Source organism: Amblyomma mixtum, chromosome 1 (genome assembly GCF_055824585.1).
Source record: "Amblyomma mixtum isolate Tamu chromosome 1, ASM5582458v1, whole genome shotgun sequence".
Taxonomy (NCBI): domain Eukaryota; kingdom Metazoa; phylum Arthropoda; class Arachnida; order Ixodida; family Ixodidae; genus Amblyomma; species Amblyomma mixtum.
Genome location: NC_143012.1, coordinates 87,674,934 through 87,693,967, shown reverse-complemented (window position 1 = coordinate 87,693,967; position 19,034 = coordinate 87,674,934). Strand labels below are relative to the sequence as shown.

General features: G+C 53.8%; 1 protein-coding gene across 1 annotated transcript in view; it reads left to right on the top strand.

Moving 5' to 3' along the window:
• Positions 1–1,116: 1,116 nt before the first annotated feature.
• The window catches only part of LOC149367129 (uncharacterized), a 31,138-nt gene continuing 13,220 nt past the window's right edge, over positions 1,117–19,034 (top strand). The window contains exons 1-2 of the mRNA XM_089554311.1: positions 1,117–1,298; positions 14,836–15,032. Coding sequence (XP_089410437.1) covers positions 1,273–1,298; positions 14,836–15,032 — 223 coding nt within the window. The 5' untranslated portion in view covers positions 1,117–1,272. The remainder of the gene's footprint in view (positions 1,299–14,835; positions 15,033–19,034) is intronic.

The window sequence follows — 19,034 nt, the reverse complement described above, 5'->3', positions numbered from 1 at the left end:
ATGAACCCAACGAACGCCGACGGCCTATGGCTTCAGCGCACGTTTCTAGCACAATGTTGGCCATGCCACCGCATGCAGCGCAAATTGTCACTACCGCCACGCAGCTTAAAGCAAGATTGAGGTGTACACCTTTCTCTATGTGTACGCTGTTCCAAGAGGGCAGTTATGCGCCTTCCCTCTGGTTCAGGTGTCCACCGCGATGTGTGAGACAGATAGTGCGCAATTTCCTTTCCTCAAAAATTCAGGGGGGCACTTTGTTGACTTAAACTGCGGTGAGGCGAAAGCCTTAAGCGTTGGTGTTGCTGCTTGTGTCACTGATATGTGGTTAAGTTGTTAAGCTTGGCCTCTAAGAGTCGAAGGCGACATCGTCTTGCGACGCTGCCAGGGAGTCCATGGAACGCCATCGCCCGTTCGGTTCTACGCCTTGCTCGTCGGTAAATTGGTTTTTGAGGAAAGGAAATGTACCTGTCTCTCATATCTAAACTCATGTATATATTACGCGGTGCGCGTACTCATGGGATATATCTACGACCCGTTGTGTTGCGTTCGTTGGTTGGTCACACTTACTTGTAGCATTACTATACGATCCCTTTAATTGGTTGCATGGTTACTAGCCAAAGTACAATTGGCCCCGTTTGAAATTCGCGCAATGTGATGTCACGACCGTTTGGACCAATTGAAAAGCGTGACATTCCTGTCGACAACTCCTGCTTACAACGATGAGGCATTAAAGGCCTCCGCCTTAAAAACCATTTTACCCATTTTGCCCTCTGCTTTCCAACCTCTCGCTCCATTGGTTTCGCAGCTTAAAGCGCGAAGTGTCCACTTCTGGTTACAACGGACAACGGCGACGGCAAAGGCGACGCCGCGAAACGCAGAAACGGGCGCCTATATAAGAGGTGCGCGCTGAAAATTATAGGCGGCAAGCAGCGCCGTCTCAAAAACGTTGTTCACTTTTTTTTCTTCCTTAAGTGTTCACTTCCGTCGTGGTATTTTTAACCCACGGTTTGCCTTGTAAAGATGGTCCTTTCGGTTTCTTCGTTTAAACATTGTACGCCTGTTCTTCACATTACGCATTCTGCGCGTTATTTATCTTTTCTCCCCCGTTCCTTAGCATTTCCATTTTAGTTCCTTAAACTGCGTTGCTTAGCGCTTAAAGCTTAAGTAAATCCGCACCGCGCGCCGAGGCAGTGCTTGGATCGAAGAAGTCGAAGAACGCCCCCACTGTCCCTCGGCGCGTGGCTTCCTCCCGGGGCGTTCTTCTGGAACACGATGCAGTCCCTTCTCGGCGTCACTCGGTAAGCGATGTCTGTTTTCTTCCGGCGCGTTTTCATATACTGCTCTTCTTCGGTTTACCTTGGCACGGGAACAGCTAGGCACGGTGAGGAAACCCAGTAATTTCTTCGACGCGACTTGCCCCGGGCGTTGGAGGTGCTGATTCGACGCCGGCGGTGGGGCGCTCAGTTTTCGCTTGCATTGTTTCCAGCGCTCCTTGATTGGAGGTGTTTCTGTAAACAGCCGGCGCATACGGGTTTACCCGTTGGCTTTGGTTCTCGCCGAGAGCCAAAAAGCTAAGCCTAGCGCTCTGTGGCAGCGCTTCCTCGGCGCTACTGCAAGAAAATCCCGAGCTACACACTGACGACCCGATCTCTTGCGCGTAAGAAAAGCCAGGGCATGTTGTGGATAGATTCCCTGTACTCCAATAGGCGATGTTGGAGACCGTTGTTCTGAGGAGACATTGATCGAGCGAAGCCGATCACTTGTCACTGCCACAAGAACCAATCCCGACTTTCAGGTTCAGGAAAGAGGCTTTAAAATATCCTTGAATTTGCCAACGAATCCCACACTGAAACTTTACAGATGCCAGGAAGTGGACCGCGCGTATGTCCCGTTGCTTGTTTCGTTTTTAAGGTGCATGGAGACGTGTGCGCCATTAGCCACCGCGGTGGCTGAGTGGTTACAGCGTTCGGCTGCTGACTAGAAAGACGCGGGTTCGGTCTCGGCCGCTGCGGCCGAATTTCGATGAACGCGAAATTCTGGAGGCTCGTGTGCTGTGCGATGTCGGTGCACGTTAAAGAGCCGCAGGTGGTCGAAATTTCCGGAGCCCTTCACTACGGCGTCCCTCATAGTGCGAGTAGCTTTGGGACGTTAAACGCCCCCAAACCAACCATATGTGTGCCATTACGGCACCTGCTCATTGCGGTCTTCGCTCAAATGTATAAAAATCTCGCACAACAGACTTTCCACTTGCACCGCACGCATTCTGAGAAAGGTGCTCGTTTGTCTTGCTTCGGTCGGTCAGGCGTAGACACAGCTGCGTACTTGTTTCCTACGCATGGTCTCACCGGCGCCGCCAAAATAATTCATTCATTCATTATTAATTAATTAATTCATTTTTATTTCTACTCTTGCCATACAAATTACCAAAATACTGACTGAACCCATAGCCAGAGGTTAGTGTGGGGTTCAGAAACAAAATATATGAAGGCAATGACACAGCAATTGTGAAAAATGAAAAGCACAAAATACGGCGAAAGACCCAAATACATCACAAAACAAGGAAAAAAATAAAATAATGTGCATTTTACAGCAGAATGAAAAAAAAGATGCCTAGGCTGAGCTTGGTTAAGCCAAGAATGCGTTGCATATTGTGCGGTCTTTTTGCGCGAGGTATTGCTTGGCGGCAGTCGATTTTCTCAGCAGCTTTTCCTCCGTGACGTATGGATGGCTGGATGGATGGATGGATAGGAGCGCCCCCTTTGAAACGGGGCGGTGGCAACCGCCACCATGCTCAGCCGGTTTTTTTATCTTTCTTTTCTTTTCTTTTGTTGTTGTTTTTTCTTTTTTTGTTTTAGCGGGAGTCAGGTGGTGGCTGCGGCCGCGCGCGACCGCGCGAGTTGGGGCCCAGCTTTTCCTCCGGCTGTGACAGATATTCTGCCCCTCGCCAAATTTCGGATGGCTGTTTTTGAATTGCTGAATCGGGCCACGGAGCGAGGGATTACTGAGGCGGAAATTGTCTGGGTACCTGCACACTCTGGGAACCCTGGGAACGAGACGGCTCACATGAATGCTCGAGGTTTCGTCAGCCGAGTAGGTGAGCTGGACGTCCCAGGAAGGTCCACGAGAGATGGGCTGGTATCCTTTCATGACATTACTAATCATTTCAGACTTGAGCGGAGGATTTACCCACCCCCGAACAAGCAATTGGTGAAGGCGCAGGAATGCGTCTGGCGACGATTGCAGACTAGATGTTTCTTCAACCCATACGTGTTGAGCAAAATCTACCCGGACATTCAGCCGGAGTGCAAATGGTGTCACGAATTGGCAACATATGACCACATATTATGGAGCTGTAGCATAGCACCGCCACCGGCAGCCATTATGCGTGATCCTTCCCTCGAGCAGTGGGAAGGCCGTGTTGGCCAGCTCAGACCCGACCCGGTCGTCCAGACCAGGGCCGTGGAGTGAAACACCCAGGTCGCCGTCAGCCATGGGTTGATGGCCATCTAACACGGAATCGTCCACACATGCTTTCTGACGAAAATAAAGTTTTTCCATCCATCCATCCATCCTCCGGCTGTCGTGACGTCACGCCACGTGCTTTGGTGGCTGCCCGGCCGCGCCCAAGGGCTGAACTGAGTGATTGCAATATGCTACGCATAAAAATCTTCCATGAACAACATGGTACAACAGACACAAACCGAAGACAATTGTCACATATGTCAAATAATGTGGAACTACGAGTCATATCTTGTTACTCACCGCTCGAGTGACTCGATGTCTACGGCGTTAAGCTAGAGATCCCAAGGTCTCGCAACGAAATTCTAGCTCTGGCGGCCGCATTATCCTGAAGGCGTACTAAATTGGTTGGTAAATTGTTTTTTTTGAGGAAAGGAAATGGCGCAGTATCTGTCTCGGATATATCGGCGGACACCTGAACCGCGCCGTAAAGGAAGGGATAAAGGAGGGCGTGCAAGAAAGAGATAGGAAGAGGTGCCGTAGTGGAGGTCTCCGGAATAATTTCGACCACCTGGGAATCTTTAACGTGCACTGACATCGCACAGCACACGGGCGCCTCTTGCGTTTCGCCTCCATCGAAACGCGGCCGGCGCGGTCGGGTTCGAACCCGGGTACTCCGGCTCGGTAGATGGGCGCTTAATTGGTTTGGTTTATTGGGGTTTCATGTTTCTAAGACAAACTCTGTATTCACTACGTGCCTCCAGTCAGCTGCAAAAGTCGAACCGTCGTGGCGCAGTAGAATCGTCCCCGTCTTACACGCCGCTGGCCCGAGTGCGATTCCCGCCTCCCGCTAGACCCCAACTTTGTGATTACGTGACAGCGTATGCAGCTCGTTCGGTCGAAAAGCCATCGTCGTCGTAATCGGCACCACGCGTCGGAAAAAAATCGCATCCTGTGAACCGTTTGCCATAGAACGTTCCGTATAGTGTCATACGATTGAGCATGTCCTGCGAAATAAAGTTGCTAGTTTAGAGCCTAGCTCGCGGGAGGTATTCGAACCTGCGACCTATAATCGGGGGCTGCGTGAAAAAAAAAATCGTATCATGCAAGTTTAGGGTGTCCACCAAGACACGTTGTTTCCTTTCCTCAAGCAATTATCATTTGTCCAACGGGCAAGGCGTCGAGCCGAACGGGCGATGGCGTTCCGCGGATTCTTGGCATCTTCTCCAGTACTTCCTCCTTTAGCTGGAGGAGTACGTCTTGCGTGGACAGGTGAGCTCGAAACCCGTACATGCTATCGGGGTAGAGTTGGTTCCTCTCCAGGTGCGACTGGATTCTCTTCGTTATTACTTTTTCGTACATCTTGCCTAGACAAGACGTAAGGGAGATCGGTCTGAGGTTTTCCACTTGTAGTTTCTTGCCAGGCTTCGGGATCATAACCACGACCGCATGTTTCCACTCGGCGGGCACCGTTCCTTCCTGCCAGAGTTTGTTGAAGTAGGCAGTAAGCTGATCAATGGCTCCATCTCCTAGGTTTCTGATCAGCGAGTTACGGATTTTGTCTGCTCCTGCTGCCGTATTTTTCGTAGCAGACCTGATCACTTCGACCACCTCTGCTCTGGTTATGGGTCTGTCCATATTAGGGTTCGCTTCGCCCCGGTATTCTTCTTTATAGCTCTGGGCCTGATCGTTGCCATAGCATTTGGTCCGGACTTCCTCCATTAGCTGTTCGTCTGTACCGGTTGTCTGTAACGTTGTCATGGCCCTCGACATCAAAGGGGCCTTTGACAACGTGAGCCACGCCGCCATCATGGAAGGCATAAACGACACGAACTGCGGGAAGAGGGTCCACGACTACATCAGGGCCTTCCTAAGTGACCGGACAGCAACCGTAGGGCTAGGCGAGTTACGAAGCGACGTCTTCGCCACGCCCTGCAAGGGAACACCCCAAGGCTCTGTCATATCGCCTGTACTCTTCAACATGGCGATGCTAGGACTAGCGAGAAGGCTCAAAGAGATCCCGGGTATTCAACACGCGATGTACGCCGACGACATTACCGTATGGACCACCCAAGGGTCGCTAGGAGAGAAACAAGATCGGTTACAAGAAGCTGCCACCTGCATAGAAGACTACGTAAGGGAGAGAGGCCTAAGGTGCTCGACCGAAAAGTCGGAGATCATCAGAATAGGGAGACACCCCACCCAAGCTTCACTGGATGTCGTCCTCGAAGGACAGCTGATCCAGGAAAAGAACCTGGTCCGCATCCTGGGTATGTGGCTGCAAAGTAGCCGCAAATGCAGTCACACCATCACCCTGCTCAAGAGGGCCGCGGAACAAGTGGGCAGAATGATCAGCCGAGTATCTCAGAGAAGATACGGAATGAAGGAAGAAGACACTCTAAAACTCGTAAACAGCTTGATCGTCAGCAGGGTCATGTACTCGCTGCCTTACCACGCTACAACGAAAGCGGAGAGGGAGCAGGCCGACTGTGTCCTCAGGAAGGCCTACAAGATCGCTTTGCACCTACCCAGGAACGCATCAAACGAAAAACTGCTCCAGCTCGGAGTCAGCAACACCTTCGACGAGCTCGCAGAGGCTCAAACGGGTGCACAACTGGTTAGACTCAGAGGCTCCCCCACAGGAAGGGCGCTCCTGAAGAGGTTGGGTCGGAACACCGGTGGTCTGGCTGACAGATACACAGAAGTACCAGACGACCTCAGAAGGACTCTCAATGTAGGGCCATTGCCTAAAAACATGGATCCCAACTTACACGAGGAGAGGCGGAGGGCTAGGGCCGAGCAGATGGAGAAAAGGCTAGGCCGATCCGAAAACACACTATATACGGACGCTTCTATGTACGCAAGCGTAGAGAAGCGCACAGCCGCTGTAGTGGTAGTCAATGGTACAGGGGAAATGACCTCCTGCGCTTCAGTGGGAGTGTCGGGGATAGCGGAGGCCGAAGAGATTGCCGTCGCGCTGGCGGTAGCCGAAGGCTATAGAAGAGGCCGCTCCCTGAACATTCTAACGGACTCGAAAGAAACATGCAAGAGTTATACGAAGGGCAACATTAGCGGCATCGCCCTTAGGATCATCGGCGAGGCGGCAGCTTCCGCTGGAAAAACGCCTATACAGCATATCATCTGGGTGCCAGCTCACGCAGGCGTAGCAGGAAACGAAAGGGCGGACAGCCTGGCTCGAGGGCTCACTTACCGAGCAGGCTTATCGGACGCCCCGGAGTTACGGCTACTCACGTGCGAGGGAGGCTACGCAGAGACCCTACAACTTTATAGGGGAACTAGATTGAGGTATCCACCACCACACAGAGCACTGACTAGGGAAGAGGCTGTAGGATGGCGTAGGCTACAGACGAACACTTTTCCTAACCTGTACATATACAGCAAAATGTCACCAACGCAATTCAGATCAGACTGTCCCTGGTGCGGCGGTACACCTACACTCTATCACATTACCTGGGAGTGCGAAAGAAACATAGCATTCCACAATTATCAACCACCGAGTGAGGAGCAATGGGAGAGCTGTCTCTCCAGCAGCGAGCTCGAGGTCCAGAGGGCCTTGGTACAGCACGCTGTTGAAGCGGCACGACTCAGTGGAGCCCTGGACTGAGGGCCCACCCTTGCTCGAAGACTCAAGTCGCCAGCGCCCAAGCAGGACGACCAAGAAGTCTTCATCTCCGCGAATCTCTTGAAAGAGCAATAAAAGTTTTCTCTCTCTCTCTCCGCGGATTCCCTGGCAGCGCTGCAACACGCTGTCGCGTTCCACTCCTACAGGTGAAGCTTAAGCGTCCTCTGTTTTAAGGGGAAAGCGTTTAAATGCCTCATCGTTGTCGACACAAGGTTGTCAGCAGAGGTGTCACGGTTTTTGTCGTCAGACACAGAAAAAAAATCTTTTTTCACGATGTGATTCGAACCACCATCCTTCCGTTCGGCAGCCGAGCGGGCTAATGGCTACGCTAATTCCTACTAACGCATATGTTGTTCTCCTTCTCTAAAACACTGGAGAGTGTTTGCAGAAAGGCGTCGAATCAGACCGATGCCTCCCAAACGCCCTCCAGTGTCTCGAGCATTTAAGATTCACAAACAATTGTGTACTAACAACACATCAGTGACACAGGCAGCAACACCACGCTAGAGGCTTTCGCCTCACCACACTTTAGGTCAACAAAGTACCCCCCTGAATTTTTTTAAGCGAAAGCTTCACTACGGGATGCCGAGTTTTCTTCGCGGCGCTTGCGGTGTTCACATTCCCTTGACCTTCAGACAAAGCAAAGGAAAGGAAAGTGCATAACTGGCCCCTCTGCTATTCAACATTGCGATGATGCGCCTACCCGCCCTGCTGAGTGCGGTCGAAGGGGTGCAGCACGCGCTGTACGCCGACGACATCACCATCTGGGCTACGCAAGGACGCCTGGGGGATATGGAGATCAGCCTGCAAACGACCGCCAGCATAGTGGACCGCTATGCTCTAGACAGTGGTCTGCAATGCTCCCCGCAGAAATCGGGATTCGTGCATTTATGTTCCTCGCGCACATGCTCGACCCAAATCAATCTCTCGTTGCAAAGAGGTCCCATTCGCGAATCCAAGGAAATCAGAGTCCTTGGACTTTTCATACACAACCAGCGACGCTGCGACACAACACTCGCCAAGCTCCGGCAGGTGGGGGAGCAGGTGGGCCGCATGGTCCGCCAGGTTTCCAACAAGCGCGGTGGGTTACGATGCAAAGACGCCTTGCGGCTGGTGAACGCATTCGTGACCAGTCGAATCTTGCATTCGACTCCCTACCTCCACCTGCGGAAACAGGAGGAGGATGCCCTCGAGGTCATCCTCCGCAAAATCATGAAACGAGCGCTGGACCGCCCGGTCTCTACCTCTACCAGCTGCCTTTTGGCACTGGGGATGGTGAACACTTTTAGGGAGCTTCGGGAGGCCCACCTCAACAACCAATACACTCGTCTCACAAAGACAGGGTCGGGTCGCCGCCCTTTAGCCCGACTTCACATCCAGCACACTCAATTCACAGAGGAGAGATGCCGCCTTCCCGTACACTGGAGACGCGCCCTCCACGTGCGGCCTCTCCCCACCAATATGTCCAAAGAGGATCATAATGTCAGGCGCCTGGCGCGGGCGGAAGCCTTGGACCGCCATTTTCGGAGCAAACCAGTAGTCTTCTACGTGGACGCGTCCGGCCCGGACCCCAGGGGATGGTACACGGCCGCGGTCGTCCACAAGGGTAAAACAGTAGACGCCCTTACTTTCAAGGCCCAGTCAGCAATTCACGCAGAAGAGGTTGCCATCGCTTTGGCAGCCTCTGACACCTCCTCCAAATACATAATCACCGACTCGCGAGGGGCTTGTCTAAACGTCTCGCAAGGGTGGGTTACTCCCCTAGCTTATCGCATTTACCAAAATTGTAGCCGAGACTCGGATCCCGCGCACCGATCTATCGTTTGGGCTCGAGGTCTCCAAGGCGTCCACGGAAATGAGGCAGCCGACGCCGCCGCCCGCGCGCTCTCTGTCCGGGCATTTCCCACGGGACCCGACGCCGACCAGGACTTCGATTTCAATCCGATTTACATTTTTAAGGAAATATGCGATTATTATAAATCCACGCACCAAACTCTTCCCACCCCGTGCAAAGGGCTAGGGAAGGTCAACGAGCGGGTACTCCTGCGCCTGCTCACCAACACGATGTTGTGCCCGGCAACTCTACAGCATTTCGATGCTGAATTCGACGGGTGGTGCTCACATTGTGGGGAGGTGTCTGACACCTACCACATGGTGTGGGCCTGCCAGCAGAACCCATCCCTACCCCCTATCCCGAACCCCACCCGAGAGGACTGGGAGGTGACCCTGTCCGGTTGCTGCACCCTCGAGGCCCAAAGGGCCTTAACGCAGCGCGCCCGGGCTGCGGCAAACGCCAATGGTGTGCCTGACTAAGCATCGCACCTAGTGGTTGTGAGGGCGTGACCCTTCAGGTCAATACAAGATCGAGCACACACTCACCGAAATCATTCCGGGCAAGAAGAGAAAAGGAAGCATTTTTCTGCTCAACATATACAGCAACCCATCGCAGAGAAAACAGATTCAAAACAATACTACACAGAGCTAGCACCGCGGCAGGCCGCAACACGCTGATCGTCTGCGGCGACTTCAATGCGATGAACCCAGCCTGGGGCTACAACAAGTACACAGCAAAGGACCGCGACCTGTACCAAGACGCCATGGAACTCGACTTCACCCTCATCACGGACCCGGCGCATCCGACGAGAATCGGTAACTCTGCGTCCCGGGACACCACTCCGGACCTCACGTTCGTCAAGAACGACGTCCGGGGCGCGATCACCTGGCGAAACACGGGAACCGACCTCGGCAGCGACCACACCATCGTGGAAATCAGCATACCGGAACACAACGACACCAGCATCAAAACACACAGATGGGTAGACTGGGATGCCTTCCGAGACGCCAGAAGCCAGAAGACAGACGCTGACGGCGAGATCGAAGATATAGAGACGTGGACGGCCGAAATCACCAAGAGCGTACGCGACGCGACCAAAGAAATTGAAACTGACGCTGCGATTGATAAAGTAGACAGCCGGCTAGCGCATCTTATCGAAGCCAAGCAGTCAATACTCAGTCGCTGGAAGAACCAACAGCTCAACCGCAGACTCAGAAAGAAGGTGGCGGAGGTCAACCGAGCGATCGAGGAGCACTGCCGCGCTCTATGCACGCAACAGTGGATCGAGATCTGCAACGCGGCAGACGGGCAGATGCATAGCGGGAAGACGTGGAACCTGCTGCGGCACCTGCTCGACGAAACCAAGACCAAGTCGCACCAAAGGGACAGACTCGCCAAGCTCATACATCGGGCGGTCTCGGTACACGGTGCCGATGAAGTCACCAGGCGCATCAATGACAAATACCTGCCCACTACACCCACCGAACAACACGCGCCGTACGGCGGCCTACCCAACGCGAAGCTCGATCCTGACATCGACGTCGAGGAGGTCCGCGCGGCCCTGCACGCCCTCAACAGCCGGTCGGCAGCTGGCCCGGACCTCGTCACGAACAAGGCGCTCAAGAACCTCGACGATGGCTCGATTGAGAACCTCGCAAAATACTTCAACAAGTGCTGGAGAGCGGCCGCGCTACCAAAGCAGTGGAAGACAGCCAAGACTATCCTGATACCCAAGCCGGGGAAGCCACCGGACACGGACAACCTTCGGCCCATCTCGCTCACGTCCTGCGTGGGCAAGGTGCTGGAGCACGTCCTGCTCAACAGGTGGCAAGACTACCTGGAACGAGAAGGGCTGTATCCGGCCACGGTGATCGGCTTCAGACAGCACCTCAGCACGCAGGACGCGATGCTGCAGCTCAAATACCAAATCATAGACAATGGCGGCAGCGCCCGCGACAACAAGGCAATCCTGGGTCTCGACCTAAAGAGCGCCTTTGATAATGTGAAACACTCGGCGATTCTGTCCCAAGTCTCTAAGCTCAACATGGGCGAAAGATCCTACAACTACATCAAGGACTTCCTCACGGACAGGACGCCGAGCTACGAGCAGGCGACCTACAAACGCAAGAGAAGAAGCTCGGGAGCACCGGCACACCGCAGGGATCGGTCATTTCGCCGATGCTGTTCAACCTGGTAATGATCGGAGTGGCCGAGAAGCTCGCGGACATCGAAGACGTCAGGCACACCATCTACGCGGACGATATCACACTGTGGGTGACCGGCGGCAGCGACGCCCTCATCGAGGGCGCTCTGCAAGCCGCCGTCGACGCGATAGAAGACCACCTGGAAGGCACCGGCTTGAGATGTTCGCCGACCAAATCGGAGCTCCTCATACTCCCACCTACCAACAATGGCAGATGCAAGACCAGACAACGCGAATGAGAGAAAATCAGAATCGTAACCAAATCCGGCAACGTGATCCCCGAGGTCAGCAAAATCAGGATCCTAGGCATGGTCATCGAAAAGCATGGAAGAAACGACGAAACCATCGTCCGTCTCACGGCAAAAACGGCCAACGCTATGCGACTCCTCAAAAGAGTCACTTCCCGGAAGGCTGGCATGAGAGAGGAGAGCCTAATCAGGCTCGTCGAATCCATCATCAGTCACGTCGCGTACGTTGCAGCCTACCACAGATGGCTGCAACACGAACGCAACAAAATTAATGTGATCATCAGGAGAGCGTACAAGGCGGCGCTGGGCCTGTTCGAGTCCACGAGCACGACCCGCCTCATTCAACTCGGGATGCACAACACGCTCGAAGAAATAGCCGAAGCGCAACGGACCTCTCAACTGGAGCGGCTGTCCACGACCAAAGCCAGGAGGAAGATACTGGACGACCTGGGAATAGGACACTCGAACGAGGCGGAAACGAAGCTCCCCGTCCCCGAAGAGGTCCGACGCCAGACCAGAATCGACCCCATACCCAAGAACATGAACCCCGAGTATAACAAGGGAAGAAGAGCGGCGAGGGCCAAGGCTCTCATCGACCTGCACGCCAACGACGAGCACGCGCGGTACGTGGACGCGGCCGAATACCAACGGAACGCCTTCGCAGCGGTCGTCATAGAGGCGTCGACCGGCGCCACGAGGACGGCAGCGAGCGTGAGAAGCGCCGGAGCGGAACAAGCGGAGAAGGTGGCCATCGCCCTGGCCATCGCCGACGCAGACTGCTACACGGTGCTGAGTGACTCGAGACAGGCGGTGCGAAACTTCGCCAAAGGCCAAGTCTGCAGGGAGGCCGAGCGCGTACTACGAGCGACTAAACTGCAAGACAGAAGAGTAAGAATCAAGTGGTTTCCGGCGCACGCGGGCGACGCGTCGGAACGCAGTGCGAACCACAATGAGACGGCAGACGCAGCGGCGCGAGCGCTAACCAACCGCGCCCCGGCAACACACCGTCCGACGTGGTTCGAAGCCAAGGACCGCATGACCGACTACAGCGAAATCACCAAGGCCTACCGCCTGGCTCGCAGGACTCTCCCACCCCCGCACCCGAGGCTGAGTCGAGCGGAGGCGGTACTACTGAGACAGCTCCAGACCGGATCGCTACCGAGCCCGGGACTGATGCATCGCATGTACTCCGAGACCTACCCGACCGATACGTGTAGAGTCTGCCGGAGGGAGCCGGCAGATCACACGCACATCTTGTGGGACTGCATCAGAAATCCAAAGGAAGCAAGATCAGGAACAATCCCGCCGCAGCTGGAGGCAGCCGCGAAAAGCAACGACCATGACCAACAGCTATGGGCCGTCCAGCAGGTCCTCGGGGCGCTCGAAAGGCAGGGACCCAGCGAGCCGGCAACGGCGAGCGGAGACCCGCGCCGAGTAACGGCAGCCGCGTAGACGACGTAGGCCCTCGTCGGGGCGCGCGAGCGCCCAACTGCAGGCACAAATAAAGTTTGCTCCAATCCAATCCAATCAGGTCACGACCCCCAACATCTCTCCCTATGAATAAATAAATGTTTTCACCACCACCACCACCACCCCTGGGACAGTGGACACCTTAGTCGCGCTTTCAGCTACGAAACCGATGAAGAGCGGGAGCTTCGAAAGCTAATTAAAGGCTCATAATTGGCCCTCCTGGGGCAATGGACACGTTTTAAGTATAACCGGTGGAGCGCGACAGCTTCGAAAGCAAAGGCGAAAAATTCAGGGGGCACTTTGACTGTCTAAAGTGCGTAGAGGCGAAAGCATTTTCCGCACCGCTTTGCCTACATGACACTGGTGACGTCACCACTGGATGACGTCACGCATAATTGATGACGAATGATGACAAATTACTAATTAATCGCTAATTACTGATTAATCACTCAGCACTGATTGACTGCTAATTAATGGCGCTTAAGCTTCGCCTTTAGGAGTGGAACGCGACAGGGTGTTGTAGCGCTGCCAGGGAGTCCACAAAACGCCACCATCCCTTCGGCGCGATGCATTGCCCTTTCAACGCAACGCTTTTTGAGGAAAGGAAATGGCGCTGTAATTCTCAGTGCCTCGGTGGACACCTTAACCGCACCGTAAAGGAAGGGAAGAAGTCGCAGTGAAAGAAGAAAGAGGGGCCGTAATTAAGAAACTGAAAATTGTATTTGAAGAAAGGAAATTACTCAGTAACTCTCCCACATATCTCGGTGGACACCCGTCAAAACGCGGACACATCTGTCGACACGGCTGCCGACACGGATGCAGACATGGCAGCCGACACGGATTGCTAACGACAGCATGAGGCATTAAAGGCTTTCGCCTTAATAACTGGCTCCCTGGGGCAGTGGCCACCACAGCTGTGCGATGTCAGTGCACGTGAAAGAACCGCAGGTGGTCGTAATTTCCGGAGCCCTTCACTAAAGCGTCCCTCATAGCCTGAGTCGCTTTGGGACGTTAAACACCACAAACCAACCAGTTGTAAATGCGTACAAATAAACCTACTGTACAGTTTCCTCCATAACGGAGTTAGACACCGTCCTTCGCAGCCGGGACCTGCGGCACTACACGAGTCAGACAACCCAAGGGCTCGCCATCCGTCTCTAACACTGGTGGCAGCGGTGGGACAGAAGAGCAAGAATTTCGATGGAGGCGAAATTCTAGAGGCCCGTGTACTGTGCGATGTCAGTGCACGTTAGAGAACCCCAGGTGGTCGAAATTTCCGGAGCCCTCCACTACGGCGTCTCTCATAGCCTTAGTCGCTTTGGGACGTTAAACCCCCTAAACCAACCTAATCCAACCAGTAGTAGTAGTAGTGGTTTTTGTTATGCATTGAATATGGAAGGTAAAAGAATTTTTGCTACCCCGGCATCTGCTATCGCGTCTGGAAGCATGTCGAAATAGCGCGGATGTCAGTATAGCCTCGGTAAAGGTGTGACGTCACATCCACTGGAAGTCGTCACGCATAGTGTCCTCGGCTTTCGCCTCTCAACACTTTAGTTGCCAAAGTGAACTCGCAATTTTTGGAGCTGAGCGGCTGCACGCTCGGTGTCGCCCATAGCTGGACTTTCAGTTAGGCGACGCTTATTTTGCCGCTCATGAGCACGGCGAATTTTGAGAGCCGCTTCTGAATCTCCATTCTACTTGTGGTACTGCGGCGGCTTTGAATCCGCCATGGCACTTTCCCATGAACAGCTAGTGCGCCACCGTACACAGCGATTTATCCGGCGATGACGTTACTGCGACCAGAGCGCCATCCTATGATGGCCTCCGAGAGCAGCGGTTAGCCGCCAATCTCAGAGGCCACAAATGTGCGCGGGTGATCTCGGAGGCCATGACCCCTGCTGCTCCGTTAGTGTCCGTTAGCTGTGCGTGTCCACTGCTCACGGCGACGTTCCGGTCTGGAAAGGAGGTCTCTGTGCAGAAGGCCCACGAGTGGAGGCACAATGGCGCTACGTGTCCTCATCTTGGCGCTGGCGGTGGCTTGCGGAGTCCGGGCAGACGACTTTCCCTTCACGGACTGCACGGCGCTATTTGCTGGCGCGGACGCGGCCAAGGGCAAGGATCCAGAAGCGGATATGGGACTGGATGCCATCATGGGCGAGGGAGGCATGGTTAAAGGTGAGTCAGCCGCGAATGACATGTTCTAATTTGGCGTCATGAAGGAGCGAAAGTCCGGCCGCCGTAACGAAGCGCCGCCCACACTTCGTCCACTAGTGCGCGAAATCGCGCAAGTTAGTGGGCGAGGTCTCGAGAGCCTCCTTCTCAAGGCCCTATTGGCTGGAGGTGAGAAACTCGGTTTTTCCTATCGCACAGATTATTTCTGGACCGATATCGTTTTCGCAATGTTTTTGGGCGGAATCTTACACGAGGTGGAGGATCCGGCTCTTGACGTCGAATGACAAGGTGGGAACGGGCCCTAAAACCGTTGTGGAAGGTTATGCCAACTGGGGCAACTGCTGCTTATGAAGATGCCGGGAAGAGAAAAAAAAACAGCCGATGATTACGTTACTTGCAAATGCAAAATTTGAGCGCAGCTCATCAGCTGTTTCAGCTTTTCGATAGATTGGGGCAAATAATTCGAGCAAGACATCTATGTACAATTACAGACGACTTGTTATTTTTCACACATATTCCTTCTTCAAGAAACACTCCACTGACGGTTCTTGACTGTCATGAAGGAAGCTTTATGGTCGGAGAAATAGATGGATATACTGTATGCTCGACTTGCTGCACCAATGCCTGGTTCTCAAAGACGAGGTCTATACAAGTATTAAGGCGAAAGTCTGTAATGTCTCATCGTTGTCGACAGAAGGTTGTCAACAGAGCTATCACGCTTCTGGAATCGTGCCAACTGTGGCCTCTCCTCTGCGCAGCGGCGCAACCTCCTCCCCTCCTTAGCAATCGGCGCGCCGGTTGGGGTGGAGCTGTGCACAGCAACTGTGACGTCACACAGTAGCGGTAGAACGAACACGCGCGCGTCGGCGGTGGCAGCTGCACCACCGCTCCTTCGCCAGACGTCTCGTTGCAGTCGAGTGAGTGAGACGCATGGCTCCGAAGCGGCCCAGTGATTCCGCGCCAAGCGGTTCGGGGAAGAGGCAATGGGTTGACCACAAGGCTTTCGCCAAGCAGACTTTAGAATTTCCAAAGTGTCTTCAGTAATTTCTTTCGTGAGGTTGTCACAGCCGTGGGAGCCGTTACGAGCGAGAGGAACGGGATTTTCGCCCGCGTAAGTGGTAAGAAATTCATGTTTATCTTTATATCTACATTTAATTCCCCATCCACCCTGCCATCCTGGCAGATAGAAGTTAATGGTTGATCACGAGGGTTCGCTCACCGTTTCCAGCGCAAAAACGCATGCAGCCTACACTCCTCTCATCACCCCACGTACCTATAAGAGCGATTCAGCGTCCACTGACCCAGAGAGTCCGCATCCCGCATGCAATTTACGGACTCCCTGCGTAAGTGGACGCTGAATCGCGCTTATAGGTACGTTGGGTGATTGCTTACGTGATACGGACCCCCGCACCCCGTTACCTTATATGGGCCTCTGCTCATCAGGGGTTGGCAGGAAACGAGGCAGCAGACGCAGCCGCCCGCTCTCTCTCTCACCGGGCTGTGTTCTCCTCCCCATCCGATCAGGAACCCGATTTTAATCCGGTCTATACATTCAAAGATATTACAACATATTATCAAAATTGTCATCGCCTTTACCCTAGCCCATGTAAAGGCCTGAAGAAGGCGGATGAGCGGCTCCTTCTCCGCCTTCTCACCAATACATTGCTGTGCCCGGCAGCGCTAAAACATTGACCCCTCCTTTAGCGGCAGCTGCCCACACTGTAGTGCAGTGTCTTCTGACACCTATCACATGGTGTGGGCCTGCCCCACCAACCCCGCTATTCCACCCATCCCCAACCCACCCTGGGTGGTGGTGGTGAAAAACTTTAATAATCAAAGAGAGTTTGAGGGTCAGAAAACCCTGCTGCATGGTCGGTATCGTTAGTCCGGGACGCCGCACGACGAGGCCCCGTCTCGCGCCCGCTTTACTAGAGCCCTTTGAGACTGCAGTGTGGACCAGTTGAGGAGGGCAGTCTCCCATGCCTCTCGGGTGGGGGTGGGGGAAGGGGGAAGTTGAGGATTCTGAGTACATGCCCACACCATGTGAAAGGTATCGCAGATCTCTCGACAGTGCGGGCAGCGCCCATCTGTGTTGGGATCGAAGTGTTTTGCTATGGCAGGACAGAGAAGAGATCCTGTCTGCAAGCCCCGCAGAGTTCGCTCCTCCGCCTTACTCAGCCCCTTGGCAGATGCCGGGTAGAGACGGTGGCTGTCGCAATAATGAATTAGGATTTCGCGGAACCGGGTTTATGAGCTTCTGAGCCAGGAGAGCTAGGATGAGGAGCCCGGTGTGAGAGCGCTCGGGCGGCCGCATCAGCGGCCTCATTGCCTCGTAGACCCTGGTGGCCAGGAGCCCAGATTGGATCGGCGGGAGCGCGTCTTAGGATTTGGGAGGCAAGAGGTGATATTTAGCCTGCAAGATAATGTTCACAGGCCCGGCGACAGTCTGTGATAACCGTTCTCGATTTTGGATCGGCGGCAGCGAGAGCTATTGCGGGAGGACTGGGAGGCGACCCTGCTCGGCTGCCACGACTTACATGCCCAACAAGCCTTAGTCGGGCGCGCCCGGGCGGCAGCCACCGCCACTGGGGTCCCATACTAAGGACCTCCACCTAGTGTTTGTAAGGTTCGGCCCCTTATGGGCTGATCCAAACATACCTCCTGTTCATTCTTAATAAATGTTTTCACCACCACCACCACCCAGGGAGCCAGTTATGCGCACTTCCTTGCCTCAAAATGATGAGTGTAAAACGCTGTCAACGCCAACGCCAATGAACACAATGAATGCCGACGGCCTGTGGCTTCAGCGCCGCATTTCTGGCAGAACTTTGTCAATGCCAACGCACGCAGCGCACATCTGTCACCACGTAGCTTAAAGCACGATTGAGGTGTCCACTGTTCAAAAAGGGTAGTTATGCGCCTTCCCTGTTTTGCAATCTCCCGCTCCATTGTTTTCTCAGCTTAAAGCACGACTAAGGTGTCCCCTGCTGGTTACAACGGCGACGCCGCGAAACGCAGAAATGGGCGCCAATGGGCTGCGTTCTAAAAAATATACCAGGACAGGTGCCACCGGTCACGAGAATTTGAGCCAGAGCGGAGCGAGCAACTTTGCACAAATCTTATTGCGCGTTCCATTCGGCGATCCGGAGTGGCTCTCTGTATACGTGAAGGAGCAAGCTGCTTACGGAGTCTACAGAAAATGCCATCGTGGTCCAATGAGAACTTAGGATGTGAATTCACATCGCCCACTGAAACAGGCTAGTTGGTTTTTTTGGAGCAAAAGAATTTCCGCCGGATCGCTGATTGGAATAAGCCAATAGTCGCTCCTTCGCTAATCGCTTGCCTGTGACCACTGCTTCGGCATGCAGTGCTAAATCATCGTAGGCATGGCGTTGCGGCTCGACTGCTGCGGCACTTGACTGTAGTGTCTTTTCAGCTGAAGTGAGATGTAAAGGCCGGCGTTCGTGTCTACGTCGTAATGCTTCGATGCCGGCCGCAGCCCTTGTCAGATAAGATAGAGCCCGGTGGGCTTGCTTCTAAGTGGTGCAGGGAGGCTTTGTACATCATAAACTGTAACAAGGTACCCATGTGGACTAGCTGGTGTAAATCAGAGATAACTTCACCAGCGAAAGTACGAGACACCAGGAGAAGAATACAGGACAACGCTGGACTAACAACTGAAGTTTTACCGAGAAACGCCTACCTAGGTCATCAGAAGACGCATGCGTATCAGACACACGAAACAAAGCATAGATAAGTGGCAAATCAACAAGGTGTGGATACACGCTTCTACGCTGGCAAACAACAAAAGACATATTTTGCCTATGAAGCTTGCAAACCTCTGCTTAGGAAATTAACTTCCTTGCTAGTGAGATGCAAGGACGGTACACTGACGCACGTGTCACTGCCTTGCAACCTAACACGGTAGGCCTCAAGGATTTCTCTCTCCCCCCTGTTTTTTCCTTTTCCGATTATTGAAATGTTGTTAAAAACCTGAACACAGTT